Source organism: Myodes glareolus, chromosome X, assembly GCF_982192425.1.
Source record: "Myodes glareolus chromosome X, mMyoGla1.1, whole genome shotgun sequence".
Lineage (NCBI taxonomy): Eukaryota > Metazoa > Chordata > Mammalia > Rodentia > Cricetidae > Myodes > Myodes glareolus.
This window is the reverse complement of record NC_142053.1, coordinates 39,054,075-39,080,492: the sequence shown is the minus strand read 5'-3', so window position 1 is coordinate 39,080,492 and position 26,418 is coordinate 39,054,075. Positions and strand designations below refer to the sequence as shown.

At 48.4% G+C, this 26,418-nt stretch overlaps 1 protein-coding gene across 2 annotated transcripts; it reads right to left on the bottom strand.

Moving 5' to 3' along the window:
• Positions 1-1,902: 1,902 nt before the first annotated feature.
• Positions 1,903-16,487, bottom strand: Sash3 (SAM and SH3 domain containing 3). Of its 2 annotated transcripts, none has more exons than XM_048439269.3 (8): positions 16,225-16,487; positions 9,142-9,237; positions 8,629-8,775; positions 5,871-6,012; positions 4,580-4,728; positions 4,228-4,437; positions 3,924-4,074; positions 1,903-3,395 (listed from the first exon to the last, which is right to left on the bottom strand). In XM_048439269.3, exons 1-8 carry the CDS (start codon positions 16,279-16,281, stop codon positions 3,202-3,204), a joined length of 1,146 nt encoding a protein of 381 aa, XP_048295226.1. In that variant the 5' UTR covers positions 16,282-16,487; the 3' UTR covers positions 1,903-3,201. The 2 variants fall into 2 exon arrangements, with proteins under 2 accessions (XP_048295226.1, XP_048295227.1); XM_048439270.3 differs by having other exon boundaries at positions 1,903-3,392; positions 16,225-16,486.
• Positions 16,488-26,418: the final 9,931 nt, after the last annotated feature.

The following is a 26,418-nucleotide window of genomic DNA, read 5'->3' as shown; positions in this document are numbered from 1 at the left end:
GGCCAGAAGTTTAGATACTATTAATTTGGTTAAATCGAAGTATATATATTACACATATATATTACACACACACACACACACACACACACACACACACACACACACACACACACACTCTTTTGGGTTTTTTGAGACAGGTTCTTGTTATATAGCCCAGGCTGGCCTGGAACTTGCTCTATAGTCTAGGATGACCTCAAACTTAAGATCCTCTTGCTTAGTCTTCCAAGAGCTGTGCATCACTGTGTCAAGAAATGTAACTTTAATATTTCCAAAACTTGGCATAATGTTCCTTTTTCATATATATATAAATAAGGTTATTAAATAATTTTACAATTCAAAAAGAACAAGGATGAGGATAGGGAAGCCCTCCCTGCCTCAGTCCTGGCTCCAGGCTCTTCAAAGAACACTTCTCATCACCTTTAGGGCTGATCTTCCCCATTTTTATTCTGCATGTTTTCTTTTTCTTAGATAAACTTGTAATACTATTGTGTTTCTTCCTGACATAGCAAACTTTTACAAGAAAGCTGAACCTTATATAATTTAAAAACTTAAGAGTAAAGAAAATCATAAAGATTTCCCCAGGTTATTAAATAGTCTGCTGAAACATGGTGCTACTGGTAGTGGCACAGTTTTGTCTGAACACACTGTAGTGTAATTGGCCATTTGTGTTGTTTCTAATTTCTTACAGACACAATTGTGAATATTCTATATATTCAATATATCCTTGTAAACATTTTTATCAATATATCCTGTAGACATGTGAGACTCCCTATGTAGGACAAATCGTGGAAGAGGAAAGGCTATGTGTCGGGGTCAGATTTCTTCTGAAGTGCCCACAGCTATTGTTTGTGGGATAGGGAAAATGTAAGATAAGGCTTAAGGACATGGCCTCAGGGCGTGGAGGGATGGCTCAGCAGTTGAAAAGCACTTGTTGCTTTTGCAGAGAACCTGGATTCAGTCCTCAACACCAACCTGATGATTCACAACCATCTGTAACTCTAGTTCTGTAGGATCTGACACCCTCTTCTGACCTCCCTGGGCACCAGGCACATATATGGTGCGTATTTATGTGCATTTATATATGCAGGTAAAACACTAGTACACATAAAATAAGTATAATTTAAAAAAGAATATGGGCTTGGGTGTAATATAGACATCTTGCTCCATGACTTTCCAATTACCCTCTCTGACCTCTCAGCTTGCTTCTTCTATAAACTGGATGATGATCATGATCAGAATGATGATACCGACCTCAATACACAAAATGCTCAGTAATGGTAGCAATTAATCAGCTGTTCTCAGGGCACTTATTTCTTGGGTGGAGATAATGCTCATAGCTTTCTGATACCCAGAGTCCCTAGGACAGCCTGGAAGCCCCCCCCATGCTTACCCTAGTAGCATATCTCACTCTAATTGACCCTCCCTACAGCTAATGCTGCACAAAGGAAGCCCAGGGTCTCTTATCACCATGTCACTTCCCAGGAGATCATGACATTTTAGTGTGTATGGGAGGAGGGCTTCAGCTGAAAAGCCCTGCGAATCCCAGTTGTCCTACTTTTGTACCCTTTCAAGCTCCCCAGTGTAGAGTTTTAAAAGGCTCTTGTTGATGGGATTATAAGACAAGGGAAGTAGCTCTTCCTTGGCCAGCTCTCAGACCCCAGAAAAGCCTGTGGATATGGGCATCTGAGCCCTGTTCTCAGTGGGGATGTTTGGAAGGATGGAACCAGCTGGAGCTTTAGATGGAGGGTTAGGTTAGCAGAGTTAAGGATTCTTGCAACCCCAGGAAAGAGAAAGATGGACCTGAAAGGACAATGAATGGCTATTTTGCTGAGATCAGCTTTAAAGACCTTTCTATCCCTCCCCCAACTCTCTCTCCATAGGAAAGAAAATGGGAGACTGTAATTAAGTTTTATTTCTATTTATTACTACCAACTTCTTTCCCCGATATCCCCTATTTACAGTAATTCAACTGCTTCACCCAAACTAGATTTTATGAAAGTTTCTGGTAGTAGATCAGAAGCATGCCCACTTATTAAGCAGGTAATCCTACCTGTGATAGGCATGGATGATCCTGTATCAGGAAGGGCTACTCTTGCTACTGAAGTCAAGGGGGTAGCCCTTTAATAGATGCAGTGATCTCCCCACCACCCTTTGGAGCTATGGTACTAAAACCTTTAGCAGAGCAATGTTGGGTATAGTGGAGCCTCCAGTGTCAAGCAAAAGGCTTTTGCTTATAAAGATCCACAGAAATGACCATATCTGGGCCCATACCTGCATCTGGCTTGCAAAGAGGAAGTTGTGTCATTGGAAGCTGGGTGTAACCATCTTCAGTCAGCCTGTGGGAAATCTTATTTGAAGGGGCCAAGGAGCAGATTGGGGACACATATGTGATGTGGGCATTGTTTTAAGCTGGGAGAAGGTGCCATTGAGTTTGAGCCACTTGGGAGGATATGACGTGGATGAGAAGGAGGAGCTATTTTATTGGAAAGCCTGGGGCCCCTCCAGCCTCCTCAAAAAGTCCACTGGTGTCCTGGATGGTGTGCAGCTGGAGAGCACATATTTAAAGGTGCAGACTATCAGCCTGGTGGGCCCTCAAAATGACCCATTTGAATCTTGACCAGGCTGAAGCCAAAAGAAGGGCAGGCATATAGTTCAAGTGTCATGGTGATTTAGTGGTCAGACCTCTAAAATGTTGAGAAGGACAGTGGGAATGAGTATGTGTAGCCTCATTTAAGAAATTCTGGATTTACCTATATCCAACTGAGGTCTTTTGAAATAGCCAGCTTCCCAAGAGCTATTAGATTGGTTTGAAACAGTGGTTTGGTATTCTTAGAAGCAGTGTGGCAGTGTGGCAGTGTGGCAGAAGGTTTGGGGGACCTTGGTCATGTGGCATGGTTAGGTCCCTTGGTGCCCCACTTGCATGGCCATAGTGGGAAAATGGGAGGTGCCAGAAGGGGCCATACTGTCAGTCACTGGTGGAGGGAGAGGGTTCAGGAGTGGGGTATGCTTTTCGGCAGTCCCTTATACTCTCTATCTGAGCCTGTAGCACCCTGGCAGGGCCTTCAGCCATAAGCTTCCCTGGTGAAGCAGGGCCAGATTCTGCACCAGTCCTTTGGTCCTGCCTGAGCCATTATGGAAGGCCACACCCATCCCCGCAGTCTCTGCAGCCAGGGTTCAGCCTTGGCCTTTACCATCTTCACTTCAAGGTGCCCCGGCCAGAGAGAGACCCTGCAGCTGCTCCTCTGTGCTGGTCAGCTCTGCCTCATCACGCCCACTCTCTGAGCCCTCAAAGCAGCCAGAGTCACGTGGGATGTCCACCTTGGGTTCCGACACTGTATGCAACACGGGCTCCTGGCTGCTCTCAGCACCTTCTTCGGCCTCTTCACTGCCAGCTGCTGGGAATGAAGATGGAACAGAGGGACTGGGTCCTAAGATGGTTGAGGGTGGAGGTGGGGGGTGGTGGGATAGTAGGGTGTTTTTAGAAGCCCTTGGGGCCCCCTCATGGACTGGGACCTCTGGGCAGTCTCCTGTAGGCAGTCAGCTCTTCTGACCCCCTCCATCACCTCTGCTTCTCTCCCTACTTCCAGCATAGAAAGTGGGAGTGTTCCCTGGCCCAAGAGCTCAAACAGTTATCTCCAGCACTGAGCTGAAACCATGCAACCTGCACCTGGACTCTGGGACTATTAGACAGCTTCATGCAAATGCCTTGTCTTCTCTGGCCTTAATATCCCCTCTGATCCAAAGGGGGATGGGCCTGATTACCCCTATGAGCCCCCCCCCAACAAATTCCCCTGGAAACACTAATTCAAGTGTGGAAAAGTGCCTTCCTACTGCAAAGGGGAGCTCTGGGGCAGAGCATGGTCCGAGTACAGGGTCTTGAATGCCAGTGAGAACCTATGCCAACCCCTAGCAATGCCACTCACTGTCATAGTCCAGCAGCAGCTCTGCAGCTGTGAGCAACTTGGCCCGGTGCTGTGGGTCCACGATGTTCAACTCATTGAGGTGTGTCTCCCGCAGCTCTTTGAAGTCTTCCAGTGTCTGGTAGCCATTGAGCAGCAGGGTCGATGTGTGCTCCTGGGGGCAGAGACAGGCCATCAGTAGTCTCCTTTATAAGTCACCCTTGCCTGAAACCTTTCCCTTACACGTGGCAGCTGCCCTCTTGGCCCCCATCCCAGTGACAAGCTTGCCTCCTTTACTCCCAGCCACTAATGCAAGTCCAAAACAAACCTCCAGGCCAATGCGCTCCAGCAGTTCATGCAGAGTCTTGGGCTTGGGCCTCTTGCCTTTGCTCTGTCGGCGGCTGGGGCGCACAGGCCCCACAGCCTCCTCGGGCAGCACGTCCACATAGATGAATTTGAAAGAGCCCAGCTTGCCATTGAGAAGGCCCAGCCATGTGCCCACAGGCGGCTTTTCTATGATCTGAATCACATCTCCTTTCTGGAGGGAAGAAGAGCAGAAGAGAGCGGGGAGAGGGGCACTTGGTCTCTGCTGATCCTTTTCATACTTTGGCTCTAATTTGTTTTCTTTCTTTATGGCTGAAGCCTGCCAGACTCTGGAGGGACCCAGATGCCAAATTTACCTGCAGTTTCAGTGAGTCGTGGTCATAAGGGCTGGGAGTGAAGTCAGTGTGGACTCGAGCACGCCCACAGAAAGGCCCCATGTATGGGAGAGCAGGTGACTCTTCCATGAAGCTTCCAGAGCCTGGGCCAGGGCTACAGAGTTCACTGCCTGCAGAAGATGGACAGAGAGGAAGCATATCTTTGTCCCAAGGCAGCTGGGATGGGCAGGGCCTAGTAGGGGCACTACAGAGAGCTCCCAAAGAAACAACCCAGTGACCGAAGCTGCACTCTTGCAGGAAGTGCAGAAGCGGTTCAGATCCATCCCCTCAGCAAATCTGGTGAAGCATAGCTTTTTACCTCGAGGGCTTCAGACAATAAAGAGGTGATAACTGGAGAGTTGGCTTTATAGAGACTAAAGAAAGCAGGGTCAACACCTTACTGAACAGGTGAGGAATGGGAGGCCAGGTAGGCGAAGTGACCCCTCCCCCTGCCACTTATACTTGGTGCCACCTGGTCTACCACACTCCAGATCTCATTCCCACTATAGTGATCCTTCCACACAGGAAGAAATAACTTGCAGATCCTTTAACTTTATTTTATAAGACTTAACGTTTCGTAACAAGGTCTTATGAAAATGCAGGCATACTCTTTGTACCTGAGAAGGGCAGAATGACTGGCATTTTTAGTGGATTTCAGTGGGAGACAGAGAGAGACATCTGCGGAGCCAGAGAAAGGGTGACAAAAGTGGACTGAGCCTGAGGGACTTGTTCAGGCAAGACACCTCTGATCTAGCCCCTGAACTTCGAAAAAGTATTCAATGGTGCCATAAGCTCAGTAAACAAAGATCTGAGGTCCAAGAAGCTGACTCTTCTGAACTGGAAAGTCTATCTCTGGACTTAAGGTGGGATGCTTCAAATACTCAAGGGGCTGTAGCCTATAGGTTCCCTTGGATGTCTAAGGACAGATTGGTTCAAGAGCATCATGAAGTTCTTCCTCTACTTGTGGGCCTTTCCAGGCATAAGACAGCAAGTGGAAGCCCCTGCAAAGCAGATCTGAGTTCAAAACTGGGCCACTTGGAAAATGACTTCACTTCCTTGAGCCTCAGTTTCCACATCAGCAAAGTGGGGATAACAGTACAGCCCTACCAGGTTGTGATGAAGATTTACTGTGAAGTGGATCGAGAAGGTTCCAGTAAGTAGAAGGCACATAGTCATTTCTCTTTCAACTCTTTCCCAGAAAAGGCCCTGGCACTGCCCCAGTCTGGTCCTTTTCTCCAGATTTGGCAGTTGGCCACTCCCTTCCCCTACTCACCTGTGGATGTCTGGCGGCTGAGTGTTGGCAGTTCGCGCTCCTCCTGTTCAGAAAAGGCTAGGCCCATCTTCTCTGGTCCCGGACTGTCCAGGCTGCAGTCTGGAGATGTTGGGGAGGCTGAACCCTCCTCCAGTGTGTCTCCCTATAGGAAGAGTGTTGGAAGTTCTGAGAAGCCTTGCTGTGGTGATACAGGCCAGTCCCCCGTGCAGGGAGACTGGGCATGAGCTTGGTTCAGATCAGTTTTGTTACCTGTAGGCTCAGTGACCACATTCAGAATCTTAGTCTCCTTTTTTTGTAAAAATGAGGATGGCAGACCCAGTTCTCCTATATCAAAGGAAGAAGCCCCCAGGGCACTGGGTGGACATATTTGTCAGTTACTAGTGTTGGTGGATGTGAAGATGAGACCGGAGTGACTAAACTTGGGCTTGAAGTTGTTGCTATGACTAAGCTTGGACCTGGGGCTGTTGCCGTGACCCAGTCAGGCAGACAATTTTGTCTGAGAACAACTGCCCACATTCTTGAGTGCCAGACTGGCCTGCCACTTCATTCCATCCTCACAGTAGCACTTGAAGTTAAGTGCTATGGTTGGCCTGAGTTTCAAGATAGATAACTTTGCCAAGGCCTGTGAGAAATGACAACCAAGTTGCCTGGCTCCAGAGCTCCCTCCCATCTCCGCTCAGTGCATCTGAGCATGGGGTTGTTTAGCAGCTGCTTCTCTTCAAGTAGAGGACTGGATGATTTGCCAATTCCTATTTTATGAATGTTCCCTATCAATGGTCAACATCTGGGCTCCATTGTGTGTCCCTGGATGAGCCGTCAGAAGAGATATCTAGGTTATTTCCATTATGGAGATCCTATACACACACATCAGCAACATGGGTCAGAATAACAGGTTGTGCTGGAATTAGGAGATGATGTATTTTGTAAATTTTTGGCATCACCTTTGTCCTGGCTAGTGTTACGTCAACTTGACACAATCTAAAATCATCTGAGAGAGGCGGCCACAATTGGGAAAATGCCTCCATAAGATTGGACTGTAGGGTAATTTCTTAATCATTGATAGATGGGGGATGGCCCAATTTATTGTGGGAGGTGCCATTCCTGGGCTGGTGGTCCTGGGTTCTGTAAAAAAGCAGACTGAGCAAGCCATGAGGAGTGAGCCAGTAAGAAGCACTCCTTTATGGCCTATGCATCAGCTCCTGCCTCCAGGTTCCTGCCCTGCTTGAGTTCCTGTCCTGACTTCCTTGAATGATGAAATGTGGTGTGGAAGTATAAGCCAAATAAACCCTTTCCTTCCCAACTTGCTTTGGTCATAGTGTTTCATTTCAGTAATAGTAACTAATTAGGACAACCTTTGTTTTTAACAGGACATATTTGATTTAAAGTTCTCTCTCTCTCTCTCTCTCTCTCTCTCTCTCTTTCTCTCTCTCTCTCTTTCTCTCTCTTTCTCGTGTGTGTGTGTGTGTGTGTGTGTGTGTGTGTGTGTTTGGTAGAGTTGGTGATCAAACCCAGGGCTTTGCACATGTTGGGCAAGTACTTGACCACTGACTTCTGTTAGTCTCTAGAAGTAGGTTTCTAATAATACTTCTATTTAACAACTGGCTTGTGAAATCCATGACAGTTAACCAACTGCCCTCACAAGCTAGTTGAGCTGGCTCCAGTCTTCAGTATGCCTCCTGTAAGAGCCACAAGCATAAGCAGCCCTCTGAGTGCCCTAAGTGCGGGGGCTGTGCCTGTCACCATAGCTCTCTGTGTCACCTTCCTCCTGGGGCTGAAGGTAGCAACCTCCATTTTCTCTCCAGCCTCTGAGTTAATGAAGGTTCAACCAATCTATTTCTTTCTTTTTGTACAGATCTATTTTATTTTTAAAATTATGTGCATATGTATGGGTAGGGGTGATATGGGGGTATATGCATGTCAGTGCAAGTGCCTTCGGAGTCCAGGAGAGGGCACTGGATACTTTGGAGCTGGAACTATAGGTAGTTTTAAGTCACCCACCATTGGTTGCTGGGAACCCATCCTTTGTTCTCTGAAAGAACAGTACAGGATCTTAATCACTGTGCCATCTCTTCAGTCCCACAATCTTTTTGACTTTCTGATGGTTACAAAAGTGACACCATTCAGTGGGAAGCACCCTTTAAATCTTGAATTTGGATCTTTGCCCAGGCTGGCACTATGTAGTGTGAGCCTCTCTGCTGTTGCTGGGTAGCAACAGCATCATAGCTCTCCATCAGCCACAAAGCCGTGAGGGGAAGCGGATGACGCTCTACATAGTGCTGTGCTGCTAAGCTTAGCAGTGGGCAGTAGGTTGGGGTATGTATTCTTGACTCCTGGCGGTTTGAATTTAGGGCTTATCGGGATGTTACCACACGGTAAATGGAGGAGCAGCGGTGGTTTTCTATTTTCCGAGAATCAGGCCTTTTTAGTCAATCCCAGGGGCGTCTTGCAATCAGAGCTTTGGACTGAATACATATGGCTCAGGAGAGTTCATCTTCCTTTCAGCTGCCATCACTCTATGCCTGTCTTTACAGAAAGGATCTGTTGCCCAGACTTTCATCTTTCCTCAAACTAGCCCAGCCTCCTGCTGCCTGTAACTGGTGTTAGTGCCCCACCTCCTGCCACCGCTTCCTTGTGATCATCCTGTTTGCACTGAGCAGCACCGGTACGTCTAAGTAGTGTTTATCCACGTGTTCATGCTTGCTTCACTGCCAGAATGGCCTCCTTAGCCCTCACCCCGCCCTTGGATTCCAAGCCTCACCATCTCCTCTGACAGGGCCTTCACCATCATCTTGCCCATCTTCCTGTTCATGGTTCGGGAAATGACAGCCCTCCACTTCTTTCCCAACTTTTTGCCACTCTTTCCAGAATCCTCTGGGGTAAGAACACCGGAGTCATCTTCTGGAATCTGGGATGACAAAGGAAGAGGTTCAGGGGCCATGGTAAAACTGGCTTGGATCCAGATCTTGGTGTACAAAGAAGTCTTCAGGATGCTGAAGTGGGTGGATGTGGTAGGATTGAGAGCCCATCCCCCATTCCCTTTCTCATCAGGCCCAGTCCTGTTCTCAGATGAATTAATTTGTTATTAATTTGCTTTCTAATGTGTAATTAATGCAAGTAGAATGTTGGGGCCCAGAAACTTGGTGCCGTGGAGAACTGGCTCTTCTATGTTAAGGAAGCTTTGGCCCAGTGACACTAATTCCTCCTATTTCCCCTACACCCTGCCACCCCCACTTCCCCTACTCAATATACGCCAAGAATCTGGGAAACTCACATTATCATCCAGGTTAAATTCCTTCTCGCTCACAACAGGGGAGCTGGGCTTGGATTTGGCAAAATCCTTGAAGCTGCTGGAGCGCTGAAGTGAGAGCTGGAAGAAGCAGAAATGCTGTCTGTAATCATTGGTGCTAAAATGACCGCCCAAGGGTACATCTTGTCTCCCTTCTGGGCGCGTACACCCACGGCAGGGCTGGACAGGACAACATAAACCCTGAGGTGAAGGGACAAGATGCATTGTTCTTCATTCTATCCCTGGCCACAGAACAAAGGACTTCTGGCCTCAGGCACCCCATATCTCAGTGGAACCCCGCTAAGCCCTAATTCCCACCAGCACCCGAAGTTTGGTTCAGCACTCTGGCATGAGAGCATCAGTGTACACTTCAGCATATAGGAAAATGTTGTAAATGAACCGGGAGGAAGTGCCTCCTAAAAGCATTTCTTTGGCCTCCATCCTCTGGTGTGCGCTGAGCCAGGTGACAGGCACAAACATATCCAAGCCTATAGCCTGATGAACTCATGTGCCAGGAACAGAAAGACAATCCCCCCAGATGCCTGGCACGACACTTTCTAGAAAAACCACAGCAGAGGCTTACAGAAAGTACCTATAGATTTGGCTCATAAACGATGGGAACTAATTCAGTTCAAGAAAGCCACCATTTTCTCTTGATTCATCTCAGCTTTAAACCTTGGCCACTGATGTGAGAAGCTGGCCAGTGTCAACCTTTGCCAGAGTTTGGCCTTCCAGGCAGGGCCAATTGTTTGTGTTGCTGAGACCATCTTCAGGAAGTGATCTTTAACTTATCCATGTGTACATGCAGAGCTATTGGCCTGAAAACAGGACCAGACAGGTAACAGGGGTAGCTGTAGACATAGAGAGTTGAGGCTGAGCCTGTGTCATGATAAACAGACAAGATCAGAAGACACACACAGGAACCAGGGTTCACAGATGGCCAGACAGATAGAGCGGGGACAGACTTCAGACACCCGAGATAAGAGCTTGAGGAACCAGCGCTCGAAACCCCCACTAAAGCCGAAGGTTTCACATCCTTCTTCCTACCAAATGGGGGTGTGTCCAGTGACAACCCCCCCAGAGCAGGGGACGATAGCCCTTGCCCCTCAAGCGCAATTTGTCCTGGCTCCCAGCGACTGTGCTGCAGCTGTCTGCTATGTTTTCTGGGTCTTGACCAAAGTTGAATCAGCAACTGGGTTTCGGGGTCACATATTCCTAGAGGTAGTTGACCAGAAACTAGGTCAGCAGTCAGACCAAGCAGAAACCGGCTTCATCCGGGGCCGGATGGGTGTCTGGAGCCCCCGTAGGTAAGTTTGCTTTGTGATACCTTAGAGGCCTGGAAATAGGGGGCTGTGAGTAGATCCACAGAGAGGGTTATCTGACCATGGGGTGATTTCCATGCTTCCCATGCATCTCCTCCGTCCTTAGCAACCCCCCCTTCTTTCCTCCTTTTCTTGCTTTCCCCTCTCTCCTCTCCTTTCCATCTATTTCCTTTCCTTGTATGGTAGGATACAGCTGCCTGGATAACTTCCCCCTCTTATTGCATGGAAAAGAGGGAACAGAGAGAGGGTGGGCACCAGGCTGGCTTGGGCCCAAGGAGAGCAGGCTAGGTTGCTATTTATAGGCTGATGGGGCCTATTGTGGCCTTCCCTCTACAACTGCTTAACCTAATCTCCAGAGGAGGCCAAGAGTCGCCCCTGAAGCCCCAGGGACTGGTGAGGCTGGAAAGCAAGCCAGAGAGCAGAGGTGGGGTGGGAAAGTTGGCTTTGTTAAGGAAGAGTAAGCTCATTGGTGGGCCTTCTCTAATGGCACCTCTTTCTCTGGGCCCTTTCCTGTTATTAATTAGCAGACTGGGAAGCTGGGAGGAGAGGCCTTCGACTCCCAGGCGCCTGTGATGGCCCCTCTGTCTTAGCTTAAGCCCAAAGCAGGAGGGACAACCCAAAAGGGCCATGGAGATAATTCTAGGGCTTGAACCCATCTGGCCAGTCCTTAGTCCAGATAAACAAACAGTATAGGCACATGTTCTTCAGGTGGTCAGCGGCAAGAGTCAGCTAAAGTGGTCATTTACCAGGCCTTCCTCCATCCTCAGGGGCAGCCGCAAATATCCTGGCTGACTTTTGCTTACCCTGGAATGGCCCAAAGATAAGTTGAAATCCATGAGCTCATTTTTGTTTTTTAAAAATTATCTGTCCTCCCGTTGGGACGAAGCCTGGCTGGGAGTTGTGCAGGAAAGGAGGAAGTACCATGTACTGGTGGCCTCTTTTTCAAGTCTAAGGAGAGCATGTGGGCGTCTTGGAAACAGCTATACTTTGGGCATTGGGCGTTGCTAAGTTCAACTCTGGTATGACTCTGGTACGCGTGGCGTCAGATGACTTATTTAACCTTTCAAACCTCAGTTTCTTCTTTTCTGCCACTGACCAGCTGTGTAAGTTACTATTTTCTCTGTGCTGTTGTTTCCTCATTAGTACAATGAAGACAAAAGCCTCTACTGCACTGAGCTGTTGTCAAGATGAATCGAGTACCCATCCAGCAACTGGGAACATCTGGCACATCTGTCTCTTCTAGAATGCTGCAGGTTTATGTTTAGCCTTTTGTATGACCCATCTGCAAACTTTTTGTTTGTTTGTTTGTTTTGAGTCAGGGTTTCTCTACCTAGCAGTGCCGACTGTCCTGGAACTCACTGTGTAGATCAGGTTGGCCTTGAATGCACAGAGATCTACCTACCTCTGCCTCCCAAGTGCTGGGATCAATGATGTGCGCCACCACGCTCAGCCTCATCGGCATCCTCTTAACCTGGACATTTCCCCACCTAACTAACACACTCTCTACTTCTAGCAAGTGCCAGAAAGAACTCTTTAGATTTTGGTTTACCTAGAGACAAGATAAATGCCCATCAACTTCAGAATGGGTTAATTCTGTCCGAGTCGTGCAAGAGGACAGTAATCAGCAGTGCGGCTGTCTCAGCAATACTCTATTCCAAAAATGTGAATAAATTTCACCAACACACAGTTGATGAAAGCTGGTCGGCTTCCCCCAAAAGCATGGCACATAATTCTTCCTCCAACAAGTTCAAATCATAGAGGGACTCATTTACGCTATTGGAAGTCAGGAAAGTGGTTTTGGGGAAGAGGGTATGTGGTGATAGGTAGGGTTGTGAGAGAAACTTCTGAAATTTCAGAAATGGTGTATTTCTTGAGCTGAGTGCTGCCTACCTGGGGAAATCCACTTCATGGAAACTCACCATAAAAGTGGTTTCTACTCCAATTTCCAATGCAGCACCCCTACAGAAATTCTCCTCTGATCACCCCTCATAGCTTCACACTACCCGAGATGGCTCACCTTCCCTGTATCTCCCCAAAATGGCCCGCTAAGCTACTTCAGTGATCTAGGCCCTAGCCTCTGTGTGTATGTGAAACCATCAAGGAAAGGTTAACCAGTACCCACACGCCCAATAGCTTGCCGGGTTCTTCCCATGCGTCAGCCTACTGCAGCATGACCAAGTCCATATTACATCCCCACCTCTCAGCGAATGAAACGGAGATGCAGAGCATCATTTCTCCAAGCGGAGTCCCATGACTTATAGTGGAGACCCAAGAACAGCGCACTCCTAAACCCAGGCCCTGGGACTTGACACTGGAAGGCCCTGTGTGTTATTGCGTCTGTGCCACCCCACAGCCAGGACAGTCATTCCCACACCTAGAAATGGACCTAGCACAGGACCGACTCCAGATGCTGTTCGTCTGGCGCCACCAGGAGAGCAGGTGCGGGCAGTTGTGGAGGAATGGGCTCAGGCAGGAGATGGAATGTTCCTCCACTTGGACCTGGGAAATGGCTGAATGAGAGTGAGAAGCTAGGAGTCATCCGAGGTGATGTAACGGTGGTTATGTTCATAGCTGTTCTGGGAAGCAAAGCAGAAAATCCATGGAAGGTCCTTGTTAGCCATGCCCCTGAGGACAGTGGAGAGACACCAGTTGAGTGTCATTTATCTGAAATGCCTAGGACCAAAAGGGTTCCACATTTCCGATTTTTTTTTTTTGAGATAGTGCCTTGTGTAGCCCTGGCTGGCCTCTAAGCTGCTATGTAGCAGAGGATGACCAATATTCAAGGGGTAGGGGATGATGCCTTTACCTCTTAAATCAATATTGACTACTGATTACATCAGTGGCTACCATATTCAGTTTATGTGGTGCCGGCGATCCAACCGACCGAGAGCTTCCTAAGTGTTAGATAAGCACTCTAGTGACTGAGCTACACTGTTAGCCCCTCCAGTATTAAAAAAATATAACATTTTCATATATAGAATGAGGTATTTTGGCAATGGGACATCTAAACTTGAATTTCACATATTCCTTATATGTATAGTTGAAGGAAATTTTATATAACACTTACAGTGTACCTGTGTTGTGACTGTGACCTGTTAGGTCAGGTATGGAATGTTCTACTTGTGGCATCATGCTGACCTTCAAAATCTTTCAGAGTTTGGGGCATTTCAGATTTTCACGATAAGGCTGCTCAACCTGTAGTGTGAGACTACAAAGCATGTGTTGTTGGGGTGTCGTTCTAGAAGTGTGACATGGGGAACAGTGTTCTGGTAGCGGGGAAGATATGAGAACGAGACTGGAAGTAGGCAACAGCCCAGCACTTGGACATGAGCCTAGATCCCTTTCCATTTCCCCTGGAGGGAGACTAGAAAATAGGGGTTCATTGGAGAAGTGCTGTCTTTAGGGGAGACAAGTCCAGAACAAAATCCTCTCTATTCCTTAGGCCCTGACACTGACATTTGATGGGAGATACTAGCAAAGGAAATGTAGTGCGAACTTGAAGATTGCACATGTGTCCACAGGGCAGCTAAGGGCCAACCCTTCCCATTATGGAGCATCCTCCACCCTTTATGAACCATAGCAGGCACATTGTTCTGAACCTTCTGTCCTCAAGGCCTCCCTCCTCCTCTGTTGGCTGGGCTTATCTCTTAATCCCCACTTATCTGGGTATCCCCCACAGAGTGCTTCCACAACAATTATTCCAGTGATCCCCACCTCTAGAGATCAGACTTCACCTTTTCTTCCAGAGATGGAGAACCTGAAGCCCTCCAGAAGTCAATGAACTGTCCAGGGTCCTAGGGCAGAAGGCAGGATTCCAACTCCACTTCCTTGCCCCTCCCCCCAGTCCGTTCTCATTGGCAGCAGGAGATGGGACGGGTGGGAGAAGCTGCCTTTGTCTTTGTTCATTCCCTTCCACCTCCGTTGCCAAAGAGAAAGGACTTGACTTTAGTCATCTGACAGTCAAAGATGGAGCTGGCTGTCTCTTGGCCTTGGGAAGACGCCACATCTTTTGGAAGTTTGGTTGTGCTAAGGGCACTTTTATATTATGGGGTTTGGGTATGGAGAGGCAAGCTCATCTTGGCTCCCGGAGGCTGGTATAGGCTCTGACAGGAGTAAGGTGCAATTTGCACTGACTACTCTTCCCCAAAGGATGTGAATCTAAGATTTTTCTAGAAGAGGCCTGGAGGAATTCCCAGAGGCCCATCTTCCAAACACAGTATCTGGGTAATTGGAGCCAAGAGAGAGGAAAGGGATTTCTTGTTCTGTGTGCCTTCAGGCACCTCTACCTGAGGTAGCATAGGGTCCCAGTGTCATAGTGTGAGCCCTTTCTCAGACTCTTTCGTCCAGCTTGATTCTCCTGTGGTTTGGGGCCTACCAGTGTCTACACAGCAGTCTCTGTTTCCCTCATGAGCTAGAGAGCAAGGGGAAGTGGCTTGGCCCTGAGGAGTGGCAGCCAATGGCAGGCCTTTGGGGCCTAGTTTAGGCAGGGAGGGGGGGTTGGGGGGTTGACAGGGCCCTGTGTGAAGATTCACAAATCTCCCCCTCCTCCACCTACTACCACTGCAACCTTTGCGAAGCAGCTGAGGTGGCGAGGAGTACAGTCGAAAGTGGCAGCCACCCAGATCCTCAGAGATGGGACAGGATGCACACCCCAGTGCTCTGAACCTGTTTCTCAGCTGTCTCCCTCTGCCTGGGAACTGACGAGGGGGCTCCCCCATAGTGTACCTGAGTTGAATCCCAGGGGAAACTGGTAGGGAACAGTGAGAGTCCTGGGGGCCCCTGACTACGGCCTGGGTGCTTGGATCGAGGCCTGTTTTGGAACATTCCCGGGCTCTCATTGGACATATAGGCCAGACTGGATGGTTGCCTGAGAGAATCCTACCATCAAATTAACTCTATACACACAATCAGAGAAACCTGGGTATAACAGAGTCTTCGAGAATCCTTTAGTCTAACTGCTGTCACAGGAAGATGAACATCTCAGCCATCCATGACAGCTGCTGCCTTCCTTCCTGGTCTTTGAAATCTCCCTCCCCTAACAACATTTTTCTTCTCAGCTCTCACTCCTACTCACCATGTCGTCAGCTCCAGTTCACATTTTTCAGATGTTCTCCCTGCCCATAAAGAACCCGTATAACCCTCCCGAATCCCTCTGCGTTTTGGTGGGCCCTACTCCAGAGTCTGAAAAGCACCCATTGCCTCATCCTTACTGGCCTGGGGAGCTGTAGTCGGTATGCGCCTGGTGGGCAGGGGCATGGCTCCTGTCAAAAAGTAGGGAGCCTGGACCACCTTGGCTGGGTAGGCCAGTGGAGCCCTTTGAATGAGAAGGCTCCCACGAGGACAACATACTTGAACAGAAGTGACACAGACCCAGGGTAGGGGAGACAGAACCAAGTACACTCTTGGGACTCAACTTGGGCACTGTATTTTGTAATTCTCAAACTGAAGTCTGTGGTTCTAGCCCTTAAGCTATCAGCCTCATTATTGTAGGGTTGTAGTCTATAACTTTAGACTTCTAAAAGTTCTGTTCATAGCTCTCTATGCCGGAGTTTAAAAAGTATCTTCCGTACTTTCACTGCTCTAGTGACCGTTGAGCCCATCCCGTTGCTTTCTAGGGGAATGGTCCTCGTCTACAAGCTCAATACACAGTCTCGGTTCAACTTTCCCCTAGCAAGAGTTTAGGAGGGGATTGGTGGAGAGCGTGGAGGAGGGCAGGAAGGAGTGAGCCCTCAAAAATGCTCCTCACCTTTTTCTTCTGAGTGGGCTCCTTGTCGCTGGCGTTGGAAGGTTTGCGACGCAACATGGTCCTCTACTGGGATGACGCCCCTGCTCTGTTCTCCAAGGTGCTGAGATGAAAAGGTCTCTTGCTCAGCCTCGCCAGCACCGGTTGGGTGGCACGGCATAGACTGAGCCTCCGGCTGCCACTCTTACTGCTACAGTGGCAGCTTGTGGGTGCGGGCCATGGACACCCAGCAGCAGCAGGAGCAGCAGCAGCAGCAGCAGCATACAGGAAACCTTGCCACGTGACCTGCTCTTACAGCAATCATGGCCCCTGCTGGCCTCTAGGGAGGAAGGAAGTCCCAGCTTCAGTCTCCAGAGATTCTGATGCAGACAGATCTTGAGTTGAACAGTCAGAGAAAAGCCCCAATCCTGTTGTCTCATGCCATTCACCAGCAGTTCTTTTACTCTCTGGATGATTGAGGCTCTGTACTCACTGACCATACTTTGGATATCAGAAGGTGAACAATCTCTCTGCCTGTTGAGCAAATGCCCCCAGTCAATTTGTAAATTCCAAGTTATTACTGCTATCATAATTACCATTATGGTCACCCCTATGACCACTATCTCTATGGCCATCACTACTGCTACCACTACCAGATAATCACTACCTCTACAACCATGACTTCTACAACTGTCATCCCGTCTGCCATCCTCACTGCTCTGAGCACCCCTTAGTCATGATCAATAAAGCTGCCATCTCTTCCAACATTTCCACTGTTTCTATCATTCTTATCGGTGTCACCCTTGCAAACATTGCCTTCATGATGCTCTTGGTACCACAACCTTCAATAGCCCTGCATCCAAAACTCGTCCAGCCATCATGCCAGCAACAACCCACATTCCCATTATCAGCACACATCGGGCTCTCATTCTAGATGAGGCGTGCCTACACTCAGCACCCCTCAGCTGTCACCCAAACTCGGATAGCAAGAACAGCTGAGAAACAGCTTTCCAGGCAATGCCATGTCAGGAACAGGTGCCCTGTTCAAAAGGTGTTTATCAGATGTCTGTGCACCACAGCCATCTTGTGACTTATGTGCGGCAGACAATGATGATGATAATGACGATGCTGATGTGCCGCGCTTAGGGACCTAACCCATGGCTTACATACGCCAGGTAAGTGTGCTACCCTTGAGCAGTTGCAGGAGATGTTTAAATACTTTCCATGACTCCTGCTTACTACAAAGCAACTGGTATGCATTATATACACTTTAGCAAATACAGATAAACAATAAAAAGAAACTTCAAAAGTCTCCGTAATCGGCTTCCACACTGCTTAGAGAAATATCCTTTACTGTCTTCAGCATCTAGCACCTGTTTAAATGTAAGTTTACTTCTTACAAAAATCATACTATATAGGAGGCAGATCATTGGTTTGGGGAGACTTGGAGAGTTGGGAGGGACAGATCACTAAGGACACATAGAACTTTCTGGAGGTGATGAATTCGTATGCTATTTTGATTGTAGTAATAGTTTTATGAATGTGTGTTAAAGCTTATCAAACTTTGTTTTAAAGGTTTACAGTTTACTGAAGTTCAATTATACCTCAAAAAGCTATGTTTAAATGAAAAAAAAACCACATTTTACAAACCGTTCGCATTTGCTTTTCATGTGAAATATATTTATATTTTTCTCATGCACAGGGTCTTGCCTTGTATCCCAGGCCGGCTTGTGACTTGTGATCCTCATGCCTCAGAATCCTGGGTGCACCACCGTGACTGGCTGAAATATTCTGGAACTATGTGATTATGTGTGTGCATGCGTGTGCACATGTGCACACTCGAGATGCGTGCTTACCTGTGTGTTCACATGTGGAGGTTAGAAATCAATGCTGGATGTCTTCTTCTATTGCTCTCTACCTTAAGTTTTGAGAAAGGGTCTCTCATTGAACTTGGAGCTCATGGTTTTCAGCTAGACTGGCTGGCTAGTGAACTTCCAGGGTCCCCAGGTCTCTGCCTTCTCCATCCAGTGCTGGAGTTACAAATGCATGTCACTTCACCCAGCAGGTACAACAAGCAATTTCCTCAAAGAGCCATCCCCCATCCAGAATTGCATGTTTTTTTTTTTTTAAAGGGCTGCTTCGCATTTGGTTGTGTGAATCCACAATAATTATCTTGTCTTGGTTGATTAAAAAAACACACAAGGACTTATTGAAAGTTCTTAAGGTCAAATTTTGTCACATCTCTAAGTTTATTATTAAGTTAAATGTCCAGAAAGTTTGGGATTGCTGGGGTAAGAAATATGCGTAACTCAAAGACATATTTTTTTCTTACAATCAAATAATTCCTCAGAGAAGGTAGGAGAAAACAAGTAAGAAATAACCCCTCGAAGCCAGGCGGTGGTGGCGCACGCCTTTAATTTCAGCACTTCGGAGGAAGAGGCAGGCAAATCTTTATGAGTTCGAGGCCAACCTGGTCTACAAGAGCTAGTTTCAGGACAGGCTCCAAAGCTACAGAGAAACCCTGTCTCAAAAAACCAAAAATAAAATAAAAAATTAAAAATGGAGATAATCCCTCAAAGTAATGTGAAACTGAATATTCCTCTTCAGTGAGGAGGAGTCTTTGTTACCTGATTCATGCCCTGCCTTCAACTTCTAGCTCCTAACCTCATGGGCCCTCGTAAAGACTCAAAGGACACACCTTTGCAAGGCTTTCGAGTCTGTGGAACTTGTGAAATCCTCAGCAGGCCTGCACCAGCTCCCAAGATGTTCTCGTGACTTCCTCCCTGGACCCTACCGCCTTCAGCTCATTCATCTGTGAGCTAAGAAGGACAAAGTCCATCTCTCTCCAGATAAGGCCGTATTTCCTCTGGCTCTAGTCCAGCCCAACTGCTAAGCTGACTCAAGAAAAGATTTGCGTCTCCATTCCTTTTTTTACTGGCTTATGTTTTTTCAGTCTGAACGTCTTTCCCTGGCTGCCTAGGGGCACCAAGTGTTGATGTTGACTGGCTCGGGCTTTGCAGAGTGTTTTGGTGCCTGAAAGCTAGGAAGGGGACAGACATATCCAGTCTGTGGGGCTTCATTGTGATCCCAGATGGGAGGCCATTCTGTCCAGGGTCTAGAATAGGGAGGGACTGAGGCTGCTTTGTCCAGGGACACCTGAAGTTTACAAGACCAGGAGCCTTGAAGGTGGGAACATCTCACGGAACCTTCCGGGCCTATGCAGCGTCCCTGGCCGGTGCTCAGGATGTGCCCACTTCCTGTTTGCCCAGCCCCAGCAACGAGCAGAGCTCACACACTAACCGCAGAACCTTCAAAGGCTGCCAGCGAACTTGGGTGGGCGGGTGGGCAATGGGCTGCTGAGGCCTGGGAAAGGGGTGGGGGTGAAGTGGGAGGTGAGGTCATTCGGGACAGAATACAGAGAGGTGACAGACCCCAGACAGGCAGAGCAAGCGTTCTCAGCACCTCCCCTTCTCTTCTTTCAGATTTGCATAGGACCCAGTCCCCAGTCTGTGTTCTGGGGGTTCTGGGTCTCCCTCAAGCAGACTTCCCTTCCTCTGGCCTTTCTTTTGGCCGGTGACCCTGGCTAGAGTCCCAGTGGGTCAAGCTCCAGGAAGCTAATGGGTCCTAAATGCTTGTTTAATAGGCCACTGCACCATATTTGCCTTTTATGTGTCCCATTCCAGGTACACAGAGTCCTCAGCTAAAGTAGTGACCTGGGGAGAAATAGTTCCATGAACAAGGCCACTTGAAACTTGAAAATGGGCTGACACGTGGGACCCAGGAGTTTGCTGGGGCCATAGCTTAGTGCTAGGCACTTGGCGGAGGTACAAGATAAACAGATGTCAAAGTCTCTTGCACCCGAGAGTTTGAGCTGCCGTCCTAGGTGAAGTGGCAGACACTCATTTGCCCTGTGCTTGTTCTTTGCCCACTATGTCATTAGATAGTCACAAAGTCTTCAGTCCCACTACAACTCTCCAGAGAAGCAAGGAACTAGTGGAGGCAGGAACAGATTATTGTGGAGGTGTGGCCTCGAAGAAAGTATAAATAACTGGGTAAGGGAGCCTTGATTAGCACACAATTGTGTGTGTGTGTGTGTGTGTTCTTTGGGGTTATACTACTTATAGAAAGATGAGTATGAACTGTCAGGTGGTAGATGTAGGAGTGCCAAAGACCCCAGGCCCTTGTTGACTGTGTCCACACAGAACAGGCCCCCACCAGCACACCCAGCCGAGATTCTCTTTTGATGGAGATAGGTCATAGGCGGGATAGATAAGGCAGGTGGGCTCCAGATGCAGATGTGTGGCGTTCCATTCCTTCTGCCCCTGAATGGGAGCATCCCTGCTTTGAGATACCAAGAGTTTGGATACTGAAGGAATACCTCCATTCACCCAAAGATTCTTATCTCATGTCCTACCCTCAACCCTCCCTACACTTCAGGTGCAAACCTGTTGGCTTTATGACACTCCTCCAACCCAGGCACCATGGTCAGCCCCCTAGTCCAAGAAGTCAAGGGACAGAGGGGTTAAGGGACTTACCTCTCAAGCCTGAACAACTAGTGTTGATGGAAGCTGAGTTCTAAGCACGGGGAATGTCTTTGCTTGGGGCCACACAATTAAGCATTTGGTCGAGGTGCTTCTAATACAGAATTTTGTCAAGGAGAGTGGACAGTATTGTGGAGCCTTTTGACATGCTTTTGGCATGCTTTTGCTCTGGGCTGGGACAACGCTGGGCTGGGTACAGAACTAGATGCCACAAGGCCACCTTGAAGCAGGCCCGTATGGGCGGGGACAGGATGAAGAAGGCATTGGAAGTCCCATCAGGTGGACTAGGGCCGGTTAAGTGGAAATGGGTAGGGGGCCCCTCTCATCATGCCAAGGAGTACACATCTGTCATATTTTGCCTAGAGAGTTGGGGGAGGTCTTTGAGGCATGTTGATTCCCAACAACTGCCATGTAGGCATCTACCTATGTCATCTATGAGGCGAGGGATGATGAGAAATAGGAAAATGTGACATTTGGATTAATTTGAAGGAATTTTGGCTACTCAGCTGGTACTCATTCAGTTCTGGTTAAATAGTAGTTTTGTCTCTAGAAATAGCTAAGCAAGGATTATGTAATCCCTTGAAAATACCTGGGGATTTCCAGGTGAAGCCTACAACTTTAGCAGCCCGGCCCATAATCTGAGGCAGACAGAACGCAGGAAAGTAACTGCAAGCGGGCGCGAAGAGGAGGTCAAGAAGCAAGGGGTAGGAAGCCCTGCATCTGTGCCTAACCCAAAGCATGTGCAAGAGGCACACAGGGCTTTCGGCTCAGGAACACTGGGGAGCTTCTATCAGAAAGACAATCATATCTGAAGTTCTGAACTCAGGAGAAGGTCTTGGTTTGAAAACAAAAACCACCTGCTGGCAGGCAGTTGCTCTCTGCAGAGGAGGCGGGGCTCTGGCACTCAGAACAAAACATGCTCATGACTCATTGGAGGGCCTGACTGTGGAGGACTAGGTGTGGCTGGCTTGCTCTGCCTAGAACTCAGTGCCGAGGTTACTAGGGCAAACACCTGTGAGCAGTGACACAGGCCGTAGGGACACTTCTCGAGGGTTCTAGGGATAAGGAGAACACCTCCCAGAAAAGGAGGCAGGCTGAACTGAGTTCAAAAGGTCCTGATTTTGCAGGACCTTGGGCAAGCAACAATATTTATGATGAGCCTTTGTGAAGACTAGCTGATAATGTGGGTCTCGTGTGTGTGTGTGTGTGTGTATGTGTGTGTGTGTGTGTGTGTGTGTGTGAGAGAGAGAGAGAGAGAGACAGACAGACAGACAGACAGACAGACAGACAGACAGACTAAGCTTATTACAGATCACCTACACAGAGGGAGTACTCATGGAACATGGGGGATGACCCTACATCAGTTCCCTCTGGGAGACTTTTTTTAAAAAACGTATCAAAGTAAAGACAACCTTGGTGATGAGTATTTTGGAACTATTGCCTCCTCCTGACATCACCTGTGCCCCCTCTGAACTTCTGCCCCATGTTCCCACTGACCCATGTCTAGTGTGTCTCCATAGCTAACATCTTTCTACCTTGCCAAGTCAAGGTCCCTCTGCCCAAACTAGACCCTACATAGTGTTGACAAGTAAAAAGGTCTAAAGATGCTTGGGACTGGCTAGGAGAGAAACCAGTTTTTCAGCTTCAGAGCCTTGCCACAGCCCACTGGGGTTTTCTCAACCATCCATCCTACCAGACCTAGGCTGCTTGCTAAGTTCCTGTTTCACAGAGAAACACAGAAGTTAAGAGATGGGCCAGCCTCAGAGCCAGGGTTGGCTGGGTGAGGGTTTAGGGAGCACCTCCCGCTCCTAGCTGTGATGAACAATGGGGCGGGGGGGCGTTGCAGGAATGGACAAGAGGAAACGGTGGCTACTAAATCTTCATATTTCTATTTTTCTGAGACCAAGAGTACCCAACTATTGATTTGAGGAAGTGCCCAGTGAGTTAGTAAAATTCACTGCTGACGTGGGTTAACTAGCAAAGAGCAAATAGCCCAGCCCCTTCTGAGGTCCCAACTCACGACCAGCTGGAACCAGTTGGCTTTGCAAAGGAGTAAGAACCAACTTTGTTATCATGTTTAGATGAACCACTTCAACTCACCGTGCGCATGTTTGTGCATGCACCTGCTGTTTTGTTCACATCCTTTTCTAGTCCGAAAAAAGACTGAGACATCTAAGTAGTGGTTGCCTGTACTATCAATATTGGAGGCTGAGGCAGGAGGATTGCCATGAATTTAAGGTCAACCTGAGGTACCTAGTGAATTGTAGGCCATCTTGATTACATAGTAAGACCCTCAGCAACAGCAAACAAAAATGTGGCTTAGAGCAGAGCTTGTTCCAGTATTTGGGAGACAAGGGCAGAAGGGCCAAGTCTGAGGCCAGCCTGAAGTACATAGGAAACCTCAGTCTCAAAAGATGACCCAATACCTTACCACTCTCATCACAGTTACACGGCCTCATGCAGGCCTCCCTGGGTCTCATTTTGTTCATTACAGACTATATGGGAGTGATGGAAGCACACATTGAGAGTGGGAGGGGATAAAAGCGCATATGCCCATGCCAGGCCCAGGCTGTCTCCGGTCTCCGTCTCTCTCTGTCTCTCTCCTCCCCTCTCCCCTCTGCTTGTGGATCAGGATGTAGCTCTCAGCTATGTCTCCAGCACCACACCTGCCTGCTGCCATGCTCCCTGCCATGACAACAATGGACTAAGCCTTTGAAACTGTAAGCCAGCCCTCAGTTAAATGCTTTCTTTTATACAAAGAAAAGAGAAAGAAAGAAAGAAAGAAAGAAAGAAAAAAAGAAAGAAAGAAAGAAAGTGAGAGAGAGGGAGAGGAGTCACCCCAGAGCCGAAGCAGAATGTCTGGGGTGTAATACTTGCTCCTGGCAGATTGTATGACCTTGGGTATGTCCTTTTCTCTCTTTGCTCTGAATATGGAACTTGCAGGTTTGGGTGCAAACTGGAAATGCAGGGCTCTTTTTCAAAAGGATTAAGACAGAGAAACAAGCAAGGCCTGCTTCTGCTACGTAGTGAGTTGGAAGCCGTCCTGGATTACAGGAGACTCCATCTCAGAAAACAAAACCCAAACCAAAAACGAGTGGACAGATAAGCAAAAAACAAAAAAGCAAGCAAGGAAGGAAAGAACTGTGAGACAGACGGCTGGGAAGAGACCATTAAACCCAGCTTGAGGCCACTCTGAGCACCAGCCCCTGAAGGAACGCCCGGGTCACTCCACTGCTAAGCTGACCCTTCAACTTCTTCAAGCACAGTCTGTGTGGAAAGCCCAGGAGGTCTACTTGCGGCTGGAGCTCAGCTTTTTGTGACAGGCCCTGCAGCGTTTCTAAGGAAACTCGGGCTCTAGGGAGCATAGTTAGAAAAAGCCAAATTAGAAGCTAGCCCCAACAACTTTTTCAGAAAGAGGGGAGTGGGCGGGAAGGAGGGAGGAAGGTAATGTGGGCCTAAAATAAATTGTTTTCCCATCCACCTCTGAAGGTAGTTTGTGCTAGGTGAATAACAGCATTATTTTCTTTTGTCTGTGTAGCTTCCTGATTTACAGAATAATGCCACATCCGGGTCTTACAGGGCCAGTTCTCTACAACCTCTCCAGCTCCAGGAAGCCTGCTTGGGTAGTTTACAGAACTGATAACCAAAGACTAGAGAGCTGACGTGACTTGCCCAGGGCCACACAGCTGCTACCCTAAGGCTAGAATCCTAGAAACCTAACCCCTAGGGACAGGGAGGGGCCTTTCCATCTGGCCAGCTCCACAGCAGCAATAAGGCCAAAAGAACCGGGGAAGGCTGCCCGCTCTGGTGTGAAAACAGGACTAGAGCCCAAGGGGGAGCAAGCTCTCTCCAATTCCTAATGATGTCACAGGAGCTCCTCCAGGTCCCAGTCTTAACTGATACATATCAGTGTCTCTCTGACCCTCAGGGAGGCTCTTAACCAGGAACAGCTGGGGCCAGCCTTCCAAGTCCCAAGGAAGGAAGGAGCTGGGCTGATGTGGGACTTAGATGGGGGTGCAGGGATGCTAAACGGCAAAAGCAGGTGGAGATCTAGGTTTTGGCCCGAATGACTAGCAGGGGCGGGGAGGGGGGGGCTTGGTCACAAGCGTCAGGACATACAGGACAGGCCTGGGCAGGCAGGCCCTGAGAAACTGGGTGGTATGGAATTTGCTTCTCAGCTGTGTGAGCCCAGTGGAGCCTGTTTTCTCCTTTGGAAAGTGGGAGGAGTCATGTTCTTTTCAGAGAGCAGGTCCTTGAGCCGTCTGATTGGTTTGAATTCTGTTTTATTCCCCAGCTTGATAGAAAAACCACCTCGAGCAAGTTGCTTTCTCTCCGGCTCTAAATGCCCCACTCACTTTCCTCACATTGAAAATGAGAATGATACCAAGACCTTCTCATAGCTTGGGAAGATAAAAAAACGAGACAATTGGCACAAAGCTTTCTGCACAATGGTACAGAACGTGGTGGCGATGGTGATGGTGACCTTACTTCTTAGTAAGGCGCTCTCAGAGGCCAAGTGACACCTCAAACAGCCCCACCCATGCCAGGCTTCTCAGCGAGGGCAGGACATGTCTGAGGCCTTTGGAAGTAAATTTGGGTGGTCACATAATTTTTTTATGTGTGTGTGTACATATGTTTTTGCTTGTGTTTGTATGCCCATGTCAAGGCAGGAGGTTTATACTGGAAATCATCTATGGCTCTTCTATCTTATTCATCAAGGTAGGGTTTCTTGGTAAACCAAGTTTGTCAATATGGCTAGTCTTGCTAGCCAGCTTGCTCTGGGGAGGCCCTGTTTCCACCTTGGGAGACTAGTTATAGGGAGGCCTCTACACCCACCCAGGATTTATAGGAGTTTCTAGGGTTAGGAGCTCTGATCCTCACACTTGTGTAGCAAGTGCTTTATGCACTGAGACACCGCCCTGCCCTCTGTACATCATTTTCACACTTGGAGACTTAGGTCTGGTTGGCCCAGTCCTGGCAAACTCTCAGCCTGTTGCCTTCGTCGAACCTTGGTTCTCATCTTCAGTGTGTTCCCTTGAGACAAAAGAGTTGCTCCAACTTTTATGGACCGCACTTAACAAGTTCTCAAGAGCGATGAACCCATCTCTGTCCCCTTCATCATGTCGCAGCAACCTTCATACAGGTTGGAGGTAGCTGGCTGGGCACAGAGCGCATGCACACGAGCAGAAGCACGCACACACACACACACACTAGCACGCATGCTCACGAGCACATTCTCAAGCCCACGTGTTTCCCTACTGAGACTGTGGGAGCCTCACATCCCTGCCCCCACCTTAGCCTCTTCTCTTCCTCTCCCACCACAAAAGCCACAGGTACCAGCAGCCTCCTCCAACACAGCAACAGCAAACACAATGCAAAACCAGAGGCAGGCATCTTTGCAAAGTTGTTTTAAGCATCTAGCAGGATGTGAGCCCAGGTGGCTAACGGCTAGTCAGGGCCAGGCCAGAGAAGACCCTGATGGCAGTGGCTTCAGAAAATGAAGCAGTGGCTGAGATGCTGGCTAAGAGTCCAGGCACGGTGCTGATGGCTAAAGGAACTGGAACACCAGCCCATCTGGCCCCGCCATCTCATAACCCCATCTCCTAACCAAGTGCTGAGTCTCTTCAGGCGGGCCACGCCTCCTGTTTATAAAATGGGGAAATCAAAGTCTGCCCAC

Excerpts from the sequence above, each read along its gene's own strand:
- Sash3 (XM_048439269.3), bottom strand. The coding sequence starts at position 16,281 with ATGTTGCGTCGCAAACCTTCCAACGCCAGCGACAAGGAGCCCACTCAG. Across the intron at positions 8,776-9,141 it reads AATTTAACCTGGATGATAAT|ATTCCAGAAGATGACTCCGG; the intron begins GTGAGTTTCCCA and ends TTGTCATCCCAG. Across the intron at positions 4,075-4,227 it reads TGGAGCGCATTGGCCTGGAG|GAGCACACATCGACCCTGCT; the intron begins GTTTGTTTTGGA and ends CTCTGCCCCCAG.